This window comes from Lithobates pipiens, unplaced genomic scaffold (assembly GCF_037356315.1).
Source record: "Lithobates pipiens isolate NorthernLeopardFrog02 unplaced genomic scaffold, aLitPip1_a1.2 Scaffold_3, whole genome shotgun sequence".
In the NCBI taxonomy this organism is placed as follows: domain Eukaryota; kingdom Metazoa; phylum Chordata; class Amphibia; order Anura; family Ranidae; genus Lithobates; species Lithobates pipiens.
The window spans coordinates 14,598,984-14,620,489 of NW_027507790.1; the positions used below are offsets into that span (position 1 = coordinate 14,598,984).

General features: G+C 47.8%; 1 protein-coding gene across 2 annotated transcripts in view; it reads left to right on the forward strand.

Annotated features, from left to right (window-relative positions):
* The first annotated feature begins 20,322 nt into the window (after nt 1–20,322).
* USP30 (ubiquitin specific peptidase 30) overlaps nt 20,323–21,506 on the forward strand; it is a 41,883-nt gene continuing 40,699 nt past the window's right edge. For both annotated transcript variants that reach the window (XM_077461301.1, XM_077461302.1), the window contains exon 1: nt 20,323–20,480. In XM_077461301.1, coding sequence (XP_077317427.1) covers nt 20,410–20,480 — 71 coding nt within the window. In that variant the 5' untranslated portion in view covers nt 20,323–20,409. The remainder of the gene's footprint in view (nt 20,481–21,506) is intronic.

Here is a 21,506-nt window from a genome sequence, read left to right on the forward strand (position 1 = left end):
ACTGGGTCCCTGTCCTAAACCTGGAGACGTGCAGGGAAAAGGACGCTGTAACGATGCCTTCACTTGGTCAAACGACTTCCTCAACTTCTGGGTCTCAATGGAGTAGTCTGGAAAGATGAGCAACTTAGTATTCTGGTATTGTAATTCTCCTTGTGCCCTTGCTGCCCTTAGTACCTCAGCTCTATCCCAGAAGTTGAGGAGGCGAAGTATGAAAGTGCGGGGAGGGGGGGATCCCACAGGATTGGGCTTGGGTGGGACATGATGCACCCTCTCCACCGTGTAGTAAGGGGAGAAGTGTGCATTGGGTAGTAGATTGCGCAAGAGATCTTCCACACCCTCCATTAACCTCACAATTCGGAGGTTGTTCCTCCTGTTACGGTTTTCTGCGTCATCCACTTTATATTCCAACGCTTTGATTTTAGTCTGATTGGTAAGGAGAGTGGAGGAGTGCTCTGACACGGTGTCTTCTGTACCACTCACACGCTGCTCCATTTCAGAACCCGGGAGTGAAGCTTGTCAATGTCCGGCCTCATAAGACCCATTTCAAGCCGTACCTCGATCTTGGTCATTATTGTGGCTTGACACGTGGCTATCGCCGACATAATGTCCGCCACAAAGCTCGGCGGTGATGAGGCATCTTCCAGCAAGTCTGTCTGGTACATCATGTTGCCTCTACTCCTGCCACAAGGCTCCACACAGGCCGCTGGAGACAGGAGCTGGGTCTCTTCAATCGGTGGGAAGCAGAGCCGTTTTCCTCTGCCAGGGGTTTCCTTAGCTGATCGGCATCTCATCTGGGTGAGACTCTCGGTTGACCAGCAGAGCTCTGTAGCTCGGGTCGCCATCTTGGACACGCCCCTTTTATTTCATTTAATATATTTTTCATTATAATATCCTATTTTTAAATTACATTTTTCTTTTTCTTTTTCCATTTTTTTTTATTTTAATATTTTATTAATATTTATTTTAAGTTTTATTTGAATCTTAATTTTTATTTTTATTTAATTTTTATTATTTTTGTATTTATTATTTATTTTATTTTTATTTCAATTTATTTTTGTATTATTTAAATATTGCATTCAAATGAGGTATTTGTATATAGCTTTATATGTTATATTAAAGTAGTGTAAAGGTTGCCACGTGGTGATTAACCATTTAAGGACTGGAAGGATTTGCCCCCTTAATGACCAGCCCATTTTTTGTGATATGGCACTGCGTCACTTTAACTGACAATTGTGTGGTCGTGCGACATTGTATCCAAACAAAATTGACATCCTTTTTTTCCCCACAAAAATAGAGCTTTCTTTTGGTGGTATTTGATCACCTCTGCGGTTTTTACACTATAAATATATATTTTGGTATAATATATATCCCAATTTAAAAAAAAAAAAGTCTTCATCAGTTTAGGCCAATATGTATTCTTCTACATATTTTTAGTTAAATACATTGAAAAAAAAAAATTAAATATATTACAATAGGCATATATTGATTGGTTTGAGCAAAAGTTATAGAAAAATTATAGAGGGGCCACCTATCAATATATTACTGAAAACCTGAGCCACATCCCAAAATACACATAAAAAGAAACACAGGAAGGGTTGCTCCTGGGATTGTATGGGCAGAGGATAAAAACCAGATAGGAAAGTAAGAGGCGTATGTAAAAAAGAATATACAAAATTTATTAGGTACAAAAAGCATACGAATATACACAAGGTAGCTTATTTAAAAAAATAAAAAATAAAACTTGATAGTCATAATGGATACATATATTACAGCTAGGTTCTGAAACACATGATTGATCTCATAATAAGAGGCCAGACGAAGTGCATATACACAGAAGTCCTCCTTCTGTCAACCATTCCTGTATCTTGCGTCCCATACCCAGATTCAGGGCTCCCAGACTAACAGGGCAGTAATAGTTGACATCCACAGACAAATTGGCAATAAGAGGTCCCACATAATTCCACCCCTGTGCCTGGATTTCGGCGACATTGCCAAGGGAACACCATGCACCTCTAGCTATTGTAGGTTCACTGAACATCCTAGTTCCATGACTAACGTTACATTGGTATCCTTTACGAAAAAGAAACAAACTCTTCTATGTCCCAAATAATACACCAGCGTTTCCTTCCCGGCAATGTTCTCCCCATCCAGAACACAGAGGGAAGCATCTTCCCAAAATTTCTTGTTCACCACTGTGTACTGATCTGGCATACAAAGGACATCATGGTCACGCCTCCGACAGAGGGAAATATCAACCTGCCTCCAGCGTCCATCCTCTCTGATCACATGTGGGTAATTTAGCCTCAGATGCAACAAGGTAGAATCCCCAGTCAGTAAGCCCATTGATGCCACCGAATATACAGACCGATTCTGTACTTCTGTATATCGGATCAAATGAGAAAGCATAACACCTTTCGTAATCCAAACTAGCACAGCCCATCCAGGCATTCAACCATCACTTTGGATTAGTGTAAGCAATGTGTTTTGGCAAAATCTTACTGAGCTGTGATGCTAACTCATAAGGCCACTGCCCCTCCTACAGAGACTGTACAATCAGCTTGATGTTGGTTAATAATTCTGCAGGCACGCCAGAGCCCATGACATATTTTTTCCCTGTACCACCACACTCTCTACCAATCTCTTAAAAAAGTGGATAAAACCTTGAGCCACTTTAGCCTGCGTATTTATGTGACTTTGTTGAATGTTTTTATGAAAGGGTTTACAACCACTTTACAGAATAGTCAAAATATGGCAAACATTCTTCAGTTCTTATACTATTTCTGAACCAATCGTATTTCTCTGTAGTCAATCTAAAAGGAATATGTTTGGTATATTGGTTTACATATGAATTACTGATCTACTGCAGTTCTATAGCTGAAAAAATATCCTCTAAACTAAAGACCAACTCCTACCAAAATAATTTAATTTGTTTTAATAGAACATAAAAAGTTTTGGGCTGCTGTTGTGGGTTTTTTTTTGTTTCCCTGTCAGTGTCAGGGCAAGTCAGGAAAGTGATGGTAAATCTCTCCAAAGGGTACACAGCCACAAACTAGATTTTAGGACACTATGAGAGGTAGAGAAATGCAGAGCAAATGACAGTGGGCAGTATGTAAAAGAGAGGAGGATGGTGGGTATGATGGCAGGCAATATATTTTGGAGAAGAGTTTGGAGGATATGACTGTGGACAGTATGGGGGTTATTTACTAAAACTGGAGCAGGCAAGATCTGGTGCAGCTCTGCATAGTAACCATTCAGCTTTCAGATTTTACTCTCAAAGCTTAATTGAACAAGCTGATTTTAGTAAATACCCCTCTATGTGTGGGTGAACAATGCAGAAGGTAAAATTACAGTCAGTATGTCCTCGAAAGGAGTATGAAGGATATGACAGTGGGCAGCATGTACAATGGAGGAGTATGGAGGGTATGACAGCAGGCTGTATGAATAGGAGCGGAGTACAGAGGGTATAACAGTGATCAGTATGTGCAGGAGAGGAGTGTGGAGAGTATGACAGCAGGCAGTGTGTGCAAGGAAGACGTGCAGAGGGTATGAGAAGGGGTAAAAGTGCAGAGTTGGCATGCAAAGAACTAGTTCTTAGCTACACTATCCTGATCCCCATTCCCCCACCCACCTGCACAACACCTGCATAACAACCCCCACTCTGTGGCCCGACCACCTTCATCTCTCCTCGTGCTCTTATCACCACTCCCACATGCCCCCACTTCACTCACTACCATACCTAAGCATGCCTCAACACTCAATGTCAATGTACCAATTCAATCTCCTTCACTGCAGTAATTTGTCTTTCTGTATTTAGCATAGTTAATGAACGAACACACTTTGGCTAGGATTGTAGTGCTATAGGTACTGTAACCTGGGGGATAGGTAGCAGGTAGAAAGCTCCTTGGGATGAGCAGTCTTTCAGGCACAGATACCAAATACAGTGAGGTAGTGACAAACAGTGCAGTGTTTATTGGTGATATATACAAGTCTTTTATATATAGGTGCTGTACGGTGTCTCAGAAAAACAAACAGAACAAAAATAGCCAAACAAAAACCTAGCTGTGTCTCGGCACTAACTATATAATATACAGGCCCTCACTACCAGGCTGAGCAAGCCGACAGCTTGTCAGCTTCCACATAAACTGCTCAGGGGTTGTAAAGGTTCATGTTTTTTCACCTTAATTCATCCAATGCATTAAGGTGGAAAAACATCTTACGATCACTGGCACCCCAGCCCCCCCCCCGTTTTACTTACCTGAGCCCTGGAAAGTCCCACGTCGCGAACGCGCTCTTCCTTTGCTCCGTCTTCTCGGCTCTTCATTGGATAGATTGATAGCAGCACAGCCATTGGCTCGTGCTGTTGTCAATCAACTCCAATGATGCAAGGGCCGGGGGGCAGGGCAGAGTCCTGTAATCGGCGGCTATGGACAGCGAATACAGGTCTCGGGAGCATGCCCAGAAGGTAACCCCCTTGGGAGAGCGCTTTCCAGAGGGGGTTATCAGAAGCGGGGAGGAGCTGAGACAGCCGCCGAGGGACCCCAGAAAACGAGAATCAGGGCAACTGTGTGCAAAACGAGCTGCACAGTGGCGATAAGTATGACAACCTTTAGTGTCACTTTAATAACTTTCACCAATCTGTTGCTCTCACAGACCGAAGTTGTCTGATCTTCCTAGGCAGAGAGCAAAGACATCTGTCTCAGATAAGCTTAAATTAGCCTGTGAGAGAGAACCAATATCCTAACTGGACCATGGATCAGAGATTCCTGAATGTTTATGAGAGGAGCCTGGAAGACGTATAAACTCTGAACAGGACTTTTCCTGGCTCTCTCTGGGATGCTCTGCTACAGTACTGATCTTCAACTGATTGACATCTACACTGCGACTGCCTAAGCCTGCTTACTTGGCAAAAAGATTACAGGCACATTTACCTCAGGGAGTGATTCTTTCCTCAGGATGGCAGAAATATGGATGCTAGTGACTTTAAAGTTGAACTCGAACAGATTTATTTTACTAGTGCATGAACAATAGAAAATAGGGTGGTGGCAGCACAGGATGTCCAAGGTTTTTCTACACATACACATACACATTCTCTGAAAAGTCTTCTAAAGATGTTCATTAGTGATGGACGAACTTCCGACGGGACGTTTCGCGAAAGCGAAATGCGAACGGACCCAAACGTTCGCGAAACCGAACGTTCGCCGCGGGCCCCATTGACTTCAATGGGAGGCGAACTTTGCAAACCTTCATGTCGAATTTGCGGCCACGTGGTAATTATTAGGGGGTAAAACGTAGTCCCACCATCTGGACAATGACATAATACATGTATGAGGTGAATTTGGGATCGATAACTACAAGCATTTTTATTTTATTTGGGAAATTGTTCTAACAATTCAGGACTATGGAGCTAATGAAGGCAATGGAGGAGAGGGAAGGTCAGGGACCAGGGTAGGCAAAGAAGAGGGTGCAGGAGATGATCACCAGCAGCGTGACATACCGGAATGACACATGCACCGTGATAGAGGCATCTGACAGCAGCACCGTGACATACAGCGCTGACAGCAGCACCGTGACATACAGCGCTGACAGCAGCACCGTGACATACAGCGCTGACAGCAGCACCGTGACATACAGCGCTGACAGCAGCACCGTGACATACAGCGCTGACAGCAGCACCGTGACATACAGCGCTGACAGCAGCACCGTGACATACAGCGCTGACAGCAGCACCGTGACATACAGCGCTGACAGCAGCACCGTGACATACAGCGCTGACAGCAGCACCGTGACATACAGCGCTGACAGCAGCACCGTGACATACAGCACTGACAGCAGCACCGTAAGCAGCCCCAGGAGGAAGTCAGCACAGCACAGGGATGGTGTGATCCCCTCATAATAAGAACCCCCAGGAGGAAGTCAGCACAGCACAGGGATAGTGTGATCCCTTCATAATAAGAACCCCCAGGAGGAAGTCAGCACAGCACAGGGATATCATAAGCAGCCCCAGTAGAAATATGACACCGCTCAACCTCTTCAAAGAGGAGGGTAGGGGCATATAGTACGGTGTGCTTTTTTGGGTCAAGGAAGTGAGCCAAATGAATTAAGAAGGTCTGTGTGCTTGATTAAAAAAATAGTTTATAGACATATACATGGTCTACTGGTCACATGTGTTGAATTCCTCCGAGATCCATGCCTCATTCATTTTTAGAAATGTGAGGTAGTTAACACTGTGGTGAGCTAGGCGAGTACGCTTATCGGTCACAATCCCCCCTGCTGCGCTGAACGTCCTTTCGGACAGGACACTGGATGAGGGGCAAGCCAACAGTTCGATTGCAAATTGGGCAAGCTCTGGCCAGAGGTCAAGCCTGCCCACCCAGTAGTCTAGGGGTTCATCACTCCTCAGAGCGTCCACATCGGCCGTTAACCCAATGTAGTCGGACACCTGACGGTCTAGGCGTTCCCTGATGCTGGATCCGGATGACACCTGTCGATGGGTCGGCTGAAAGAATGACCTCATATCCGAAGTCACCAACACATCTTCAAACCGGCCTCTTCTTGCAGGCGCTGTTGGATTGGTACCCGCAAATCCTTCTCTGGGAGTGGGAATTGCTCCTCTGCCAGCGCACGCAAAAGCAGAATGCAGCATTTCTCGAAGCAAGGCCTGGAAGTGCTGCATTCTGACAGCCCTCTGCGACGGCGGTAACATTTCCGCCATTTTGTGTTTGTACCGGGGGTCTAAGTACGTTGCCACCCAGTACTGGTCCTTGACCCTCATGCTTTTTATACGGGGGTCCCTATTAAAACACTGGAGCATGAAGGCCCCCATTTGCACTAAAGTGGAAGCGGTGTGGTGGCCTGGCTCCTGCTCATCATCCAGGATAATGTCGTCCTCTTCATTCTCCTCTCCCCATCCTCGCACAACAGGGATCCCAGAAAGGTTTAAAGCATGCTCTTCTTGCTCCTGCTCATCCGCCCCGGCACCATCCTCCTCTGACTCCTCATCAGACTCCTGTTGTTGACTTGTCTCAGATAGAGTAGCCCCCCCTGGGAATTCATCCAGCATTGCGACTTCCTCATCTTCCCGCTCCTGCTCCTCCACAGCCTGATCAATGACACGACGCAATGCACGCTCCAGAAAGAAGGCATAAGGTACCATGTCACTGATGGCGCCATGGCTGCGACTGACCAGTTTGGTGATCTCCTCAAATGGCCGCAGAAGTCTGCATGTGTCGCGCATGAGCAGCCACTGGCGCGGTGAAAAAAAACCCAGCTCCCCAGAACCGTTTCTTTCGCAGAGTTCATACAGGTAGACGTTAACTGCACGTTTCTGCTGGAGCAGCCTATCAAGCATATAGAAGGTTGAGTTCCATCGCGTCGGGCAATCGCAAATAAGACGTCTGACCGGCAGATGGTGTCGCCGCTGAATGTCAGCAAGGCGAGCCATGGCCGTGTAAGATCTTCTGAAATGGGCCGAGATTTTCCTTGCCTGCCGCAAGATGTCCTGGACCCCAGGGTATTTGACAAGGAATCGCTGCACGACCAAGTTTAAGACGTGTGCCATGCACGGCACGTGCGTGATTTTGCCCTGTTTCAATGCGCTAAGCAGATTGGCACCGTTGTCACACACCACTTTACCAACTGTCAAATTGAGCGGTGTTAGCCACTCATCTGCCTGTGAACGCAAAGCTGAAAGGAGTGCCGGGCCAGTGTGGCTCTTTGCTTCCAGGCACAACAGACGCAGCACGGCATGGCAACGTCTCACCTGGCATGTGGAATAGGTTCTGGGGAGCTTGGGCGGTGCAGTGGAAGAGACGCTAGCAGCGGAAAAGGAGGAGGCAGCTGAGGAGGAGAGGGAGGAGGATGGAGTAGGAGGAGGAGAAGAAGAGTCAGGCCTGCATGCAATCCGTGGCGGTAAAACCAAATCTACACGGGTGCCACGGGTTACATGCTTGACGGCCGTCAGAAGGTTCACCCAGTGGGCAGTAAAACTGATATACCTTCCCTGCCCGTGTTTGCTAGACCACGTGTCTGTGGTCAGATGTATCTTGGCACCGACACTGTGTGCCAGAGATACATTCACTTGCCGCTGAACATGGCCATATAGCTCTGGGATGCCCTTCTCTGAGAAATACTTCCTTCCTGGGACCTTCCATTGTGGTGTTCCAATGGCCACAAATTTGCGAAAGGCCTCCGAGTCCACCAGTTTATATGGCAGTAGTTGGCGGGCTATGAGTTCTGACAAGCCAGCCGCCAACCGTTGGGCAAGAGGGTTATCCGGTGTCATCATTTTTTTACGCTCAAACATTAGGCCCACGGAAGCCTGCCTTTTTGCAGAAAAATGTGAGCTTGGCGTGATGGAAGGTGGAGTGGAGGACAATTGTGAGGAGAGAGGAGAAGGAGAAGTAGAAGACGAGGCTGGACGGTGAGAGCCTGCAGTGTGGCTTTGTGTGTTCCGTTGCTCCCACTGGGCTCGGTGATGGCTGCTCATGTGCCTTCTTAAGGCGGTCGTCCCTAGGTGAGTATTGGGCTTACCGCGACTAACGCGTTGACTGCAAAGATTGCAGATGGCAACGCTATTGTCAGCAGCGGACACGTTAAAAAAAGCCCACACTGCGGAGCCATGTGCCGGTGTCCTGGGAGCGCCAGATGTGACCGTACATGGTCGATGACTCGCTCCTGATACATTTGCAGTCTGCTTTGTCCCTGCTGTGCAATGTAAGTCATTGCTGCTTCTCCTCCCTATCTGCTGGTCCATATCTCCCTCTGAACTCCCCTCCTCTTCCTCTCTTGTGGGCACCCACGTGACATCACTAGACACGTCATCATCAACGTCACCTTCCCCACCGCTATAAGTAGAGATCTCGGAGTAGGCAGCAACACCGGGGACCAACCTCCTCCTTGGGCTGATCTGGGTACTGGCGTCAGACTGCTGAGTAGCGCTTGTTGCTACCTCCTCTTCCTGATCCAATACCAAGAGTGGCTGCGCATCAGAAATGTCCTCTTGATATGGATCGGAAAATAATTCCAGTGACTCAAGCGGAAGGTATGTGGTGGTGGTGGTGGTGGTCGTGTTGTTGGTGGTAGTGTCTTTGGGGGTGCACATAGCAGAGAGTGAAGAAGAGGGTGCAGATCGAGAGGATGAGGAGGGTGCAGAAGAGTAAGGCTGAGCGAGCCACTCAACCAAGTCTGGTGCATCCTTTAAAGTAATTGAACGCACCTTCTGCAACTTCCCACTTTGGCTCAAGCCTGTTGCTCCTGCCCTACCCCTACCACCCCTGCGGAAGGGCCTGCCTCTTCCTCTGCCTGTCATTTTTTAAATGACCCTGTGACAAAACTCTTAGTCCCTATACCGATGAAGGACTGCTGCAGTATAGGGCAGCGGTCAGCAGTGGTGCACGTCAACCCTATCTATTGTGGACCTATAGCGGTCCTTACAGAACAGCAGACTGTACCGCACTCAAGCCTATATACCGTAGCACCCTATACCAAGTTACCAGTCCTTATAAGAACTTTTGTGGACCAAGCAGGTTGTGTATTAGTGTTTAGCAGACTGTACGTCAGTCCCTATACCGCTGAAGGACTGCTGCAGTATAGGTGAGCGGTCAGCAGTGGTGCACGTCAACCCTATCTATTGTGGACCGATAGCGGTCCTTACAGAACAGCAGACTGTACCGCACTCAAGCCTATGTACCGTAGCACCCTATACCAAGTTACCAGTCCTTATAAGAACTTTTGTGGACCAAGCAGGTTGTGTGTTAGTGTTTAGCAGACTGTACGTCAGTCCCTATACCGCTGAAGGACTGCTGCAGTATAGGGCAGCGGTCAGCAGTGGTGCACGTCAACCCTATCTATTGTGGACCGATAGCGGTCCTTACAGAACAGCAGACTGTACCGCACTCAAGCCTATGTACCGTAGCACCCTATACCAAGTTACCAGTCCTTATAAGAACTTTTGTGGAACAAGCAGGTTGTGTGTTAGTGATTAGCAGACTGTACGTCAGTCCCTATACCGCTGAAGGACTGCTGCAGTATAGGGCAGCGGTCAGCAGTGGTGCACGTCAACCCTATCTATTGTGGACCGATAGCGGTCCTTACAGAACAGCAGACTGTACCGCACTCAAGCCTATGTACCGTAGCACCCTATACCAAGTTACCAGTCCTTATAAGAACTTTTGTGGAACAAGCAGGTTGTGTGTTAGTGATTAGCAGACTGTACGTCAGTCCCTATACCGCTGAAGGACTGCTGCAGTATAGGTGAGCGGTCAGCAGTGGTGCACGTCAACCCTATCTATTGTGGACCGATAGCGGTCCTTACAGAACAGCAGACTGTACCGCACTCAAGCCTATGTACCGTAGCACCCTATACCAAGTTACCAGTCCTTATAAGAACTTTTGTGGAACAAGCAGGTTGTGTGTTAGTGATTAGCAGACTGTACGTCAGTCCCTATACCGCTGAAGGACTGCTGCAGTATAGGTGAGCGGTCAGCAGTGGTGCACGTCAACCCTATCTATTGTGGACCGATAGCGGTCCTTACAGAACAGCAGACTGTACCGCACTCAAGCCTATGTACCGTAGCACCCTATACCAAGTTACCAGTCCTTATAAGAACTTTTGTGGAACAAGCAGGTTGTGTGTTAGTGATTAGCAGACTGTACGTCAGTCCCTATACCGCTGAAGGACTGCTGCAGTATAGGTGAGCGGTCAGCAGTGGTGCACGTCAACCCTATCTATTGTGGACCTATAGCGGTCCTTACAGAACAGCAGACTGTACCGCACTCAAGCCTATGTACCGTAGCACCCTATACCAAGTTACCAGTCCTTATAAGAACTTTTGTGGACCAAGCAGGTTGTGTATTAGTGTTTAGCAGACTGTACGTCAGTCCCTATACCGCTGAAGGACTGCTGCAGTATAGGTGAGCGGTCAGCAGTGGTGCACGTCAACCCTATCTATTGTGGACCGATAGCGGTCCTTACAGAACAGCAGACTGTACCGCACTCAAGCCTATGTACCGTAGCACCCTATACCAAGTTACCAGTCCTTATAAGAACTTTTGTGGACCAAGCAGGTTGTGTATTAGTGTTTAGCAGACTGTACGTCAGTCCCTATACCGCTGAAGGACTGCTGCAGTATAGGGCAGCGGTCAGCAGTGGTGCACGTCAACCCTATCTATTGTGGACCGATAGCGGTCCTTACAGAACAGCAGACTGTACCGCACTCAAGCCTATGTACCGTAGCACCCTATACCAAGTTACCAGTCCTTATAAGAACTTTTGTGGAACAAGCAGGTTGTGTGTTAGTGATTAGCAGACTGTACGTCAGTCCCTATACCGCTGAAGGACTGCTGCAGTATAGGTGAGCGGTCAGCAGTGGTGCACGTCAACCCTATCTATTGTGGACCTATAGCGGTCCTTACAGAACAGCAGACTGTACCGCACTCAAGCCTATGTACCGTAGCACCCTATACCAAGTTACCAGTCCTTATAAGAACTTTTGTGGACCAAGCAGGTTGTGTATTAGTGTTTAGCAGACTGTACGTCAGTCCCTATACCGCTGAAGGACTGCTGCAGTATAGGGCAGCGGTCAGCAGTGGTGCACGTCAACCCTATCTATTGTGGACCGATAGCGGTCCTTACAGAACAGCAGACTGTACCGCACTCAAGCCTATGTACCGTAGCACCCTATACCAAGTTACCAGTCCTTATAAGAACTTTTGTGGACCAAGCAGGTTGTGTATTAGTGTTTAGCAGACTGTACGTCAGTCCCTATACCGCTGAAGGACTGCTGCAGTATAGGGCAGCGGTCAGCAGTGGTGCACGTCAACCCTATCTATTGTGGACCGATAGCGGTCCTTACAGAACAGCAGACTGTACCGCACTCAAGCCTATGTACCGTAGCACCCTATACCAAGTTACCAGTCCTTATAAGAACTTTTGTGGAACAAGCAGGTTGTGTGTTAGTGATTAGCAGACTGTACGTCAGTCCCTATACCGCTGAAGGACTGCTGCAGTATAGGTGAGCGGTCAGCAGTGGTGCACGTCAACCCTATCTATTGTGGACCGATAGCGGTCCTTACAGAACAGCAGACTGTACCGCACTCAAGCCTATGTACCGTAGCACCCTATACCAAGTTACCAGTCCTTATAAGAACTTTTGTGGACCAAGCAGGTTGTGTATTAGTGTTTAGCAGACTGTACGTCAGTCCCTATACCGCTGAAGGACTGCTGCAGTATAGGGCAGCGGTCAGCAGTGGTGCACGTCAACCCTATCTATTGTGGACCGATAGCGGTCCTTACAGAACAGCAGACTGTACCGCACTCAAGCCTATGTACCGTAGCACCCTATACCAAGTTACCAGTCCTTATAAGAACTTTTGTGGAACAAGCAGGTTGTGTGTTAGTGATTAGCAGACTGTACGTCAGTCCCTATACCGCTGAAGGACTGCTGCAGTATAGGGCAGCGGTCAGCAGTGGTGCACGTCAACCCTATCTATTGTGGACCGATAGCGGTCCTTACAGAACAGCAGACTGTACCGCACTCAAGCCTATGTACCGTAGCACCCTATACCAAGTTACCAGTCCTTATAAGAACTTTTGTGGAACAAGTGAGTTGTGAATGTTTAGCAGACTGCAGCAGAAGGGCAGCAGTCAAGTATAATATCCTTTCTATATTTGGAAGAAAGAATATTATACATGTACAAGCCTATTACTGTACCACTGATACCAGTCCTGAAAAGAACCTTTGTGGAACTAATAATAACAGCAAGTCTTTAAAATTACCCTCACTGCCTGACAACACTGCTTCCTTCCTGTCCCTATACAAATTGGCAAAAAAAGAGAACGATTAGTGGTTACTGGAACAGCTCTTTTGTGGACCTTGATAGTAACAGCTAATGATGATGATGATGATGATGATGATGATGAAAGACTAATCTGGCTGTCCCTGTAGCATACACCGTCCTTTCCCTTTCTCTAAACTAACAAAAGACACTCAGGCTGCTGCAAGAATCAGCAGCACAGCAAACCTATCAACACCTAACACCTATACCAGTCCTGAAAAGAACTTTTGTGTACCAAATAGCTAGTGGTTTATCTCTCCCTACTCCACACAGGAACCTGTCCCTATCGTAACAGAAGAAAGAATGTAAAATGGCCACCGGATCGGGTGTATTTATAGGTTAGGGGGAATGTACAAGTGTCCATGTGCTGTCATGTCTCAATTGGCTGTCCTGTATCACATGATAAACGTGTCACCAAAGGTTAAAGTTCTTGTATACATTAAACACGTAAGTCCGCCGCGGCGAACGACGGAAAAAGGCGTTCGAACGTGCGGACCGCGAATGTCGGAAATTCGCCGCGAAACGACCGCCGGGCGAAACGTTCGTCCATCACTAATGTTCATTTCTCACAGTTATGCTGGATGGACACTCAATCTGGAGGACAGTTGTAATTTGCTTCCTCTAGGCCAGAAGTGAACAACACATGCAGCCAGTATCTTCACAGTTTCCACCCAGAAGGGGAGATTTCGGCAGCACTTCAATCCCTAGGCCCAAAGGCTTGGGAGGAAAGAAATTCTCACATCAGCATTCTCACCAGGGGGAAGGGAAGATCATGTGCCAATCTTACCAAGCCTATTGATTGGGTGATTCACGAAATACCCATAACAAAGGATGCCACCTTACTAGCACATCTTGTTGGAGCAAGCTCAACAACAAGTGATTGAGACAGTATACTCCCTGCTTGGAGAACCTTAACAGGCACATATAGGCAGGCTTCCTACAAAATCGCAAAAAGGACATTGAGCAAAATACTACATCCCTGCAAGGTTATTTGTTAATACATTATTAAAGTTGGGAGTAATGGCAGCTGTCTGTGACTCCTCAAACAGAGACTCTGCAGCCAAAGACTCAGAGGCTGCTAAGGCTCCAAGCAGGTTAGATGATGGTTCTACAGGGGAAGGCACTATCACGTACCTGATCCGAGGCTGAAATGCTGGGAAGGCTTCCCTTGCGACTAAGTGCAGAGCGCCCCCTGAAGGTGACACTGGGAGAGTTATACTCAAAACAGCAGGGATTGCTAACTGCAGCAGGCTGAGGTGGAGGAGAGAAGTCCACTGGTAGGGAGCTGATGAGCTGGGTAGACTGCTGGGCAGGGGTACTTCAGGAGTACCAGATGAGATCGTGCAGCAAGAGGAACCAGAAGCCATGTCAGGAGCCAAGGCGAAGTTCATGCACAGGACAGCAAGCAGGAGCAAAGTCAATGGAACAAGCTGGGATCATGCACAGGGCAGCAGGTCAAGCGGGTAAACAGGAACAAGCCAAGGGTCAAGCCGGGGTCAACACAGATCAGACGGGTCTAGGCAAGCCGGGTCGTTAAGAGGTATCCAAGACAATGGAACAGGAACTCAGGAAGAAGCTGAAGATCATGCAGCAGTTGGTCACTGCTGCAGCAGGCTTTAAATAGGGCACTGGCGCCTCTCACATACTGCGTGCGCATTGGCGCACACTGACGAATATGTTGTCCTCGCCCATGCACGCGCACACACGTGCATGCGCATTAGCATTGGTGAATTAGTATTTGCAGATCTGCGATTCTGTTCTCCTGCGGGTAGGTCCCTGACAGGCACTGAGGTATGCTTATAGCTTCTGCAGTTAGTCAGTAATCAGAGTTGCAGTTTGGCCCATAAAATCATGCATAACAATTGTGAAATCCTTCCAGGTTAAAACTGAGAAAGGGTTCCACAGCCAATGGAGTTACATCCATTACATCCCTTGTAATAGAAAAAAGCATGACAGGACCTCTTAAATATGAGATCTGGGGTCAAAAAGACCTCAGATCTCATATTTACACTAAAATGCAATTCTTTAAGAACATTGGGGGGAAGTGACGTTTGACGTCACTTCTGCCAGTCAATGCTATAGGGCCGAGTTGGGGCCATCTTCCCCTCACTCGGCAGCCAGCCAAGCAGGGGAAAGGACCCGATCATCTCCAGCGCGAACGGGGGCTCCGGTAAGTGGCAGAGACCACCGGAGGGGCGGGAAAGGGGGGCCTTTCCCACCACCGATAAAAGAGATCTTGCGGCGATGATGTTCTTTTACAAACTTATTGTGGTACAGCACATTCTGTAAAATCACAGAATGAGGTGGCAAAGGAAATCTGGACCGGTGGGATGGGACACAAGCTCAGCGGTGTCCCCCTCTAAATTAAGGTGACCAAATTTTAAAATGAAATCCGGGGAAATATTTTTTATAGGAAAATGGTAAACTATTTTAAAGGCATATTTTCCTCAAATGATGTATGCAGGGTATGTGGTATGTGTTTATGGAATGATTCTATGATATATATGTTATTTTTTACATTTTGTCCATGAGATTAAAAAAAAAGATACTTCTTAAAAAATTATAGGGACACTTTTTTGATTGTGGGCGGAGTCTTGTTATAATTAGGGGGTGGGGCATTTGTTTATAGGTGTGACTATAGGGGGAAGAAAAGTGCGACATGCTCTGCGCTCCGCGACAAAAAAGTGGACGTGGTTTAAACAAAATATTGGCCGTGGTTTAAAGGGGGCGTGGCTTAAATGGGATGTGGTTCGAGTCTGGGATGAATGAGGGATTGAGAGAGAAAGAGAGAGCGCGAGAGAGAGAGAGAGAGAGAAAGAAAGAAAGAAACAGATAGGGAAGGAAGGAGAGAGAAGGAAGGAAAAAAGAGGGAAGGAAGAACAACAGGCCCAGATCCTACACCACAATATGTGTATTCCAGAAAGTTTAACAATCAGCAGATAAAGATACTCCAAACACCTGTTGTTAGCACTTCAATCATCATGGCACCATGGTTGGTATGGTGTCAGGATGATTGAAGTGCATTATTTATACTATTACATTGTAATATAAAATGAAATAGTTCAACTCACCATAATGCAGACTCAGTCTAAGCTCTGAGCATGTCACTTGTCACGTCGTCTGCCACCAGAAATCCATCAGGTGTCCCCAGCAGAGACCCTCCTTACACCAGGTGCTCCCAGCAGAGTCCCTCCTTACACTGGGTGCACCCCAACAGAGTCCCTCTTTACACCAGGTGCCCCCAGCAGAGTCCCTCCTTACACCAGGTGCTCCCAGCAGAGTCCCTCCTTACATCAGGTGCCTCCAGCGGAGTCCCTCCTTACATCAGGTGCCTCCAGCCGAGTCCCTCCTTACATCAGGTGCCTCCAGCGGAGTCCCTCCTTACATCAGGTGCCTCCAGCGGAGTCCCTCCTTACATCAGGTGCCTCCAGCGGAGTCCCTCCTTACATCAGGTGCCTCCAGCGGAGTCCCTCCTTACATCAGGTGCCTCCAGCGGAGTCCCTCCTTACATCAGGTGCCTCCGTCGGAGTCCCTCCTTACATCAGGTGCCTCCAGCGGAGTCCCTCCTTACATCAGGTGCCTCCAGCAGAGTCCCTCCTTACATCAGGTGCCTTCAGCGGAGTTCCTCCTTACATCAGGTGTCCCCAGCGGAGTCCGTACTTACATCAAGGGCCCCAGCAGTGTCCCTTGGCTCTGCCTATCATTATATACTAGATAATCATGCATGGTTTGATCTCCGCCACCATTACAAAAGACTAGTTCTTGTGTAACAGGTCACTCACCCAGGGGAGGAAACAAGAGGTGGAGCCTGGGTGGCTGCCAATAGAAATGGAGCTACCGCAAACCCCCCAGGCGAGGAACCTGTTACACGAGAGCTCAGCTGGTCTTTGATAAAATGGTGGCCGGCGGAGACAATTCACCAGTGTCGGGCGCGGACTTCTAGTGGCAGAAGAAGATCGAGAAACCGTTGATTTCCCAGGACATTTCCCGGGATATGGTAAGACCGGGACAAAGGTCCTTAATACCAGGAATTTCCTGGGAAATTCGGGACAGTTGGCAACTATGGATGTTTTTGAAAAAAACTTTTCCATGCATATTTTGTATTTTATTCTTACCAAAGAAGTTTGGTTCAACATTAACCATATAAATTAACAATTCAGAACAGGAAAATATTGCATGGTAACAACACGTAGGATACCTTCCAACACAAATAATCAAATATTAAAAGCTGACTGGAAAAGGAGAGGTGCAGCGCTCAAAGATATTGTCCTTAAGGTGGCGATTCCTCAATATCTTTGAGCACTGCATCTCTCCTTTTCCACTTATTGTATTGTTGTTCATTTGATTTTTGTGCTGGCTGCTTGGAGGACTATTTATTTATATCTAGATTTATATTCATTTTACATTTTTATGTAGATTTAATTAAACCAGTGCCGCAGACATTCCACATTGTTAATTAATAGCTGACTGTTATAAGACTACAAATGTTAAAGGAACAGTTAGGCACAATAACGACTTCATTGAAATTAAGTTTATATGGTGTCAGGAGGTCCCTGAGTAATGTCTTACTTATTAAACTGTTCTCGAATGAGGAAATGTAGCGGGTGTCAAGGTCAGGAGTCAGGAGGACCAGGATTCATCTGTTTTCCCTAAGGCTTGGTTCACACTGCAGCGATGCGGGAACCCTGCAAATACAGTACGGGTTCCCGCACCGCATGTCTCCAGCGACAGTTCACACTGTACTATGCGAACTGCTGGGAGTGTCAATACAAAGGTAATGATATCCCCAGATGAGTTTGCATATTGCAGTATGAGCTGTCAATTCAGACAGGAATCAGAATACATGGGTGTGAACACGCAATGTGATCAGATTCTGGTGCGGACCAAAAAAAGAGTCCTGCACGAGTTGGGACCGAATAAGATGCAAATTCATCCATACAGTCTGTATGGTTAAATTTGCATCGCACAGACAATGCATGTGATTTGCACAGCAATGCAGTGTGAATCACTTGCAATGTCTGACATCGCAGTAGTGGGAACCGGCCCTTAAAGTGGTTGTATAGTCATTTTTGGGACTTTTACCTACAGGAAAGCCTATAATAAGGCTTACCTGTAGGTTTAAAAAAATATCTCCTAAACCTGTACGGTTTAGGAGATATTCCCCTCGCAATGCACCGCTGACTGCAGCGGCGCATGCGCACAGGGGATTCTCGGCTGAAAGTCCGGCAGACCCCGGACCCTGCCAGGAAGAAATCTCCCATGTGCATGCGCGAGAGTAGTGATATCGCGGCTCCGGCCACTCACAGCGCCGGAGCCACGATACCTGGAAGAAACGCAGAGGGAACATGTCAGCTCCCTCGGCGTAGATTGGGCCAGATGTCGGGGCCTCATTCTAGGGTATTTCATAATGAGCTAGTATGCGGTGCATATTAGCTCATTATGGATTTTCCTTTGCAGGTGAGAAAAAAAAAAAAAAAAAAAAAACACATCAGCGTGTATACAACCGCTTTAATGACAAAACCGGCCTGCTCCCTGCCGCCAAACAGAACCCTGCAGTGTAAGCAAGGCTCTGATCCCTGTGACAGTAGGCGCTGCTGCATTCAGGCTGAAAAGGGAGGGATGGGATGGCAAAACTGAAATCCAATCTGGGGACAGACTTGGTCCGGGGACAGTGTCCTCAGTCCAGGGACTGTCCCCGAAAACCGGGGACATCTGGTCACCCTACTCTAAATTCTACATTCTGGAGGACAAGGTGTGCGGCATTATGGGACAGAGTGTTCACAGTGGGAATCTGTAGGTTGTTACACATCTGGTGTCCCCAGGCAGCAGAGTCCCTCCTTACATCTGGTGTCCCCAGGCAGCAGAGCCCTCCTCACATCTGTGGTGTCCCCAGGCAACGGAGTCTCTCCTTACATCAGGTGTCCCCAGGCAGCAGAGTCCTCCTCACATCTGTGGTGTCCCCAGGCAGCGGAGTCCCTCTTTACATCAGGCGTCCCCAGGCAGCAGTGATCTCCCCAGCAGTAGCAGCTACAATTCCTTTCACATGTGTTCAGTGGAGAGGGGCGGGGCGTGCAGCCAATAGGCTTCAGTGTATAAGAGAATTGCCCACTGTACACTGAAGAGATCAGCCGATTGGCTGCCCCTCCCCTCTCCACTGAACACAAGGGTGTCCAGGGACAGTGTCATATGCCTACATATGTTTGTTAGTAGGTATCCCTCATTCCCATCTCAAAATGTTGGGAGTAGGGATGAGCTTGCATACTCCATGTGCATAGCCCCCCAGGAAGTCGGCACTGGGCTGCGCTTAGGGTTGCCACCTGTCCAGGATTCACCCGGACAGTTCGGGTTTGGAATCATGCGTCCGGGTTTCAGACTGCCTGAAACCCGGACACATTATTTAGACTGGACTATGGCTTCACAGCTGGGTTGCTGGCTGCAGTTGTCTAAGCTGAAAGTGTCTGTTACACTCTTTCACACTGCTCAAAGCCAGCACTAACCCCCCCCCGAAACACACACACACAGACGGGAGAGGAGAGAGGGCTCGATCAGCACCTCTTCCCCCCACCCCTACCCCTCTGGGTCTGCCCACACTCCAATCCCCGGCACTGTGCTTCAGAAAAGAAAAGTTGGGGCCGGAAAAATTTGAATTCAGCAGCCTCAGATACATCTGGATGAGAGATGTTGACTGCCAAGGGGTGAGTGAGCTTACCATCCATCCCTGTCTGTGACTGAAGTCTCCCCCCTTCTCTCTCCTGCCTCTGAGTGAGTACACTAAGGTAAATCAGGGTTCTCAGAGCACCCCTTACATCAGATTTCCCATTTAAACCAGGGGCCACAGTGTTCCCCCTTACATTAGAGTCCTCTCCGTATATCAGAGCTCTCAGTGTTCCCCCTTACATCAGGGTTCCCAGAGTATCCCTTATGTTAGAGTCCCCAGAGTTCTCCCTTACATCAGAGTCTGCAGAGTCCCCCCTTACAGTGAAAGGGAACTCTGCGAGTTCAGATGTAAAAAGGGGAACTCTGTGGGCTCTGATATAAAAGGGGGACTCTTGTTATTAACGTCATACGTCATAGAAATGTCATTTAATAGCAAAATATATGTATAGTTTATACTATAAAAAAAAAAAATTGCCGTGCTCCGCTAAAGTGTTCGGGTTTGACTTGAACAAAAGGTGGCAACCCTAGCTGCGCTAATCACATTCAGTGAGACATTGCCCGATCTCTGCAGCCGCACATCGAGGCAATGTGTCACTGCCTGTGATTAGCGCAGCGCTGCGCCGACTTCCTTGCGGGCTCTCCCCAGAGTTTCCATGTAGAATCAGCAATCGTACAACACTATTTTTGTCCTAGCCCTACAAAGTTATACGTTTCATCCCCATGTGTCACAAACTGGGTACTTTAATTAGCTTGACGTCTGCAAAGAGAAAAACAAAGGTTTCCATGGCAACAACATCTTAGCACACCGGAAACACATTTGCTATCCGTGCACTTTCCCCCTGTGCTTCGAATTTAGCGTCTCGCGGGAACAGGAAGCAGGATTTTTGGTTCCGCTTTGCAGTATTGGAGCTGGGCGTGATGCTCAGAGGCTCGGCTCGGGCCTCGGAACCGACAATCGGCGTGTCATTACGCAGAGGAGCCGGAACCAGGTTAGGACTGGCGGCGTGTGGGCTTGGACTGGGACTAGCCTCTGTAGAGTGTTGGCTGTGTAGTTTATTATGGGAAGGCTGTGTAGGCCGAGCACTTCCTAGTCACTCCATATGAACCCTGTGATCACAACGTGACCTCTCCACTGCTAGTGTTTGTCATGGGTAGAGTGCCTGACATGGGCACAGGGGAGGCTCATTTTGGCTGAGGGATATAGGAGACTTTTGTTGTATCTGAACTAGTCTGGGTCTCCAAATCCCAGGTTTAGTTCTGAACAAAAACCAGCCACACAGCATACCCCAATGATGTTTCTCACTGCCTGGTAAACTCGCCCATTAAAATGAATAGTCTGTTACAGCGAAAACGACACCTTTGGACAGTTTTCTTGTCAGTCTGGGGAGAGGATACAGTGGCACAGAACCACTTCCAGTACAAAAAGAACCCTAGGGTACTGGGAGCCTAATCAATGAAAAGCTATATGGAGATTCCACCCACCGTAAGGGCTGAGTGCATATACAGAAAACAACCATATTAATTGCAAAAAAAAAAAAGAAAATGTAAACACCCAAAGGCTATCTCCTCAAAATATGTGTTTATTGTAGGGATCAGCTCAGGCGTGTTCGCATGGAACACGTGCAGAGCCCGCCAGGAAGCCGGTGCAGCGCTGCGCTAATAACAGGCAGTGAGACATTGGCCATGATGTGCGGCTGCAGAGATCGGGCAATGTCTCATTGCCTGTGATTAGCGCAGCGCTGCGCTGTCTTCCTGGCGGGCTCTACACGTGTTCCAATGCGAACACGCCTGAGCTCATCCCTAGTTTATTGGATGAAAATGATCACCACATCAGAGGTTGCTTTACCCTACAAAGATTCCCCCCAACAAAAAACCCTCAATCCACATACCTCCCACACTCCCGCAAGAAAAAAAATATAACCAACACTAAATGCCATAGATGAAGCCCAGAACAGCCCTCCTGGAGAGCTAGGACAGTGCAACCACAACCCCCACTACAAGATGGCTCCTGCATG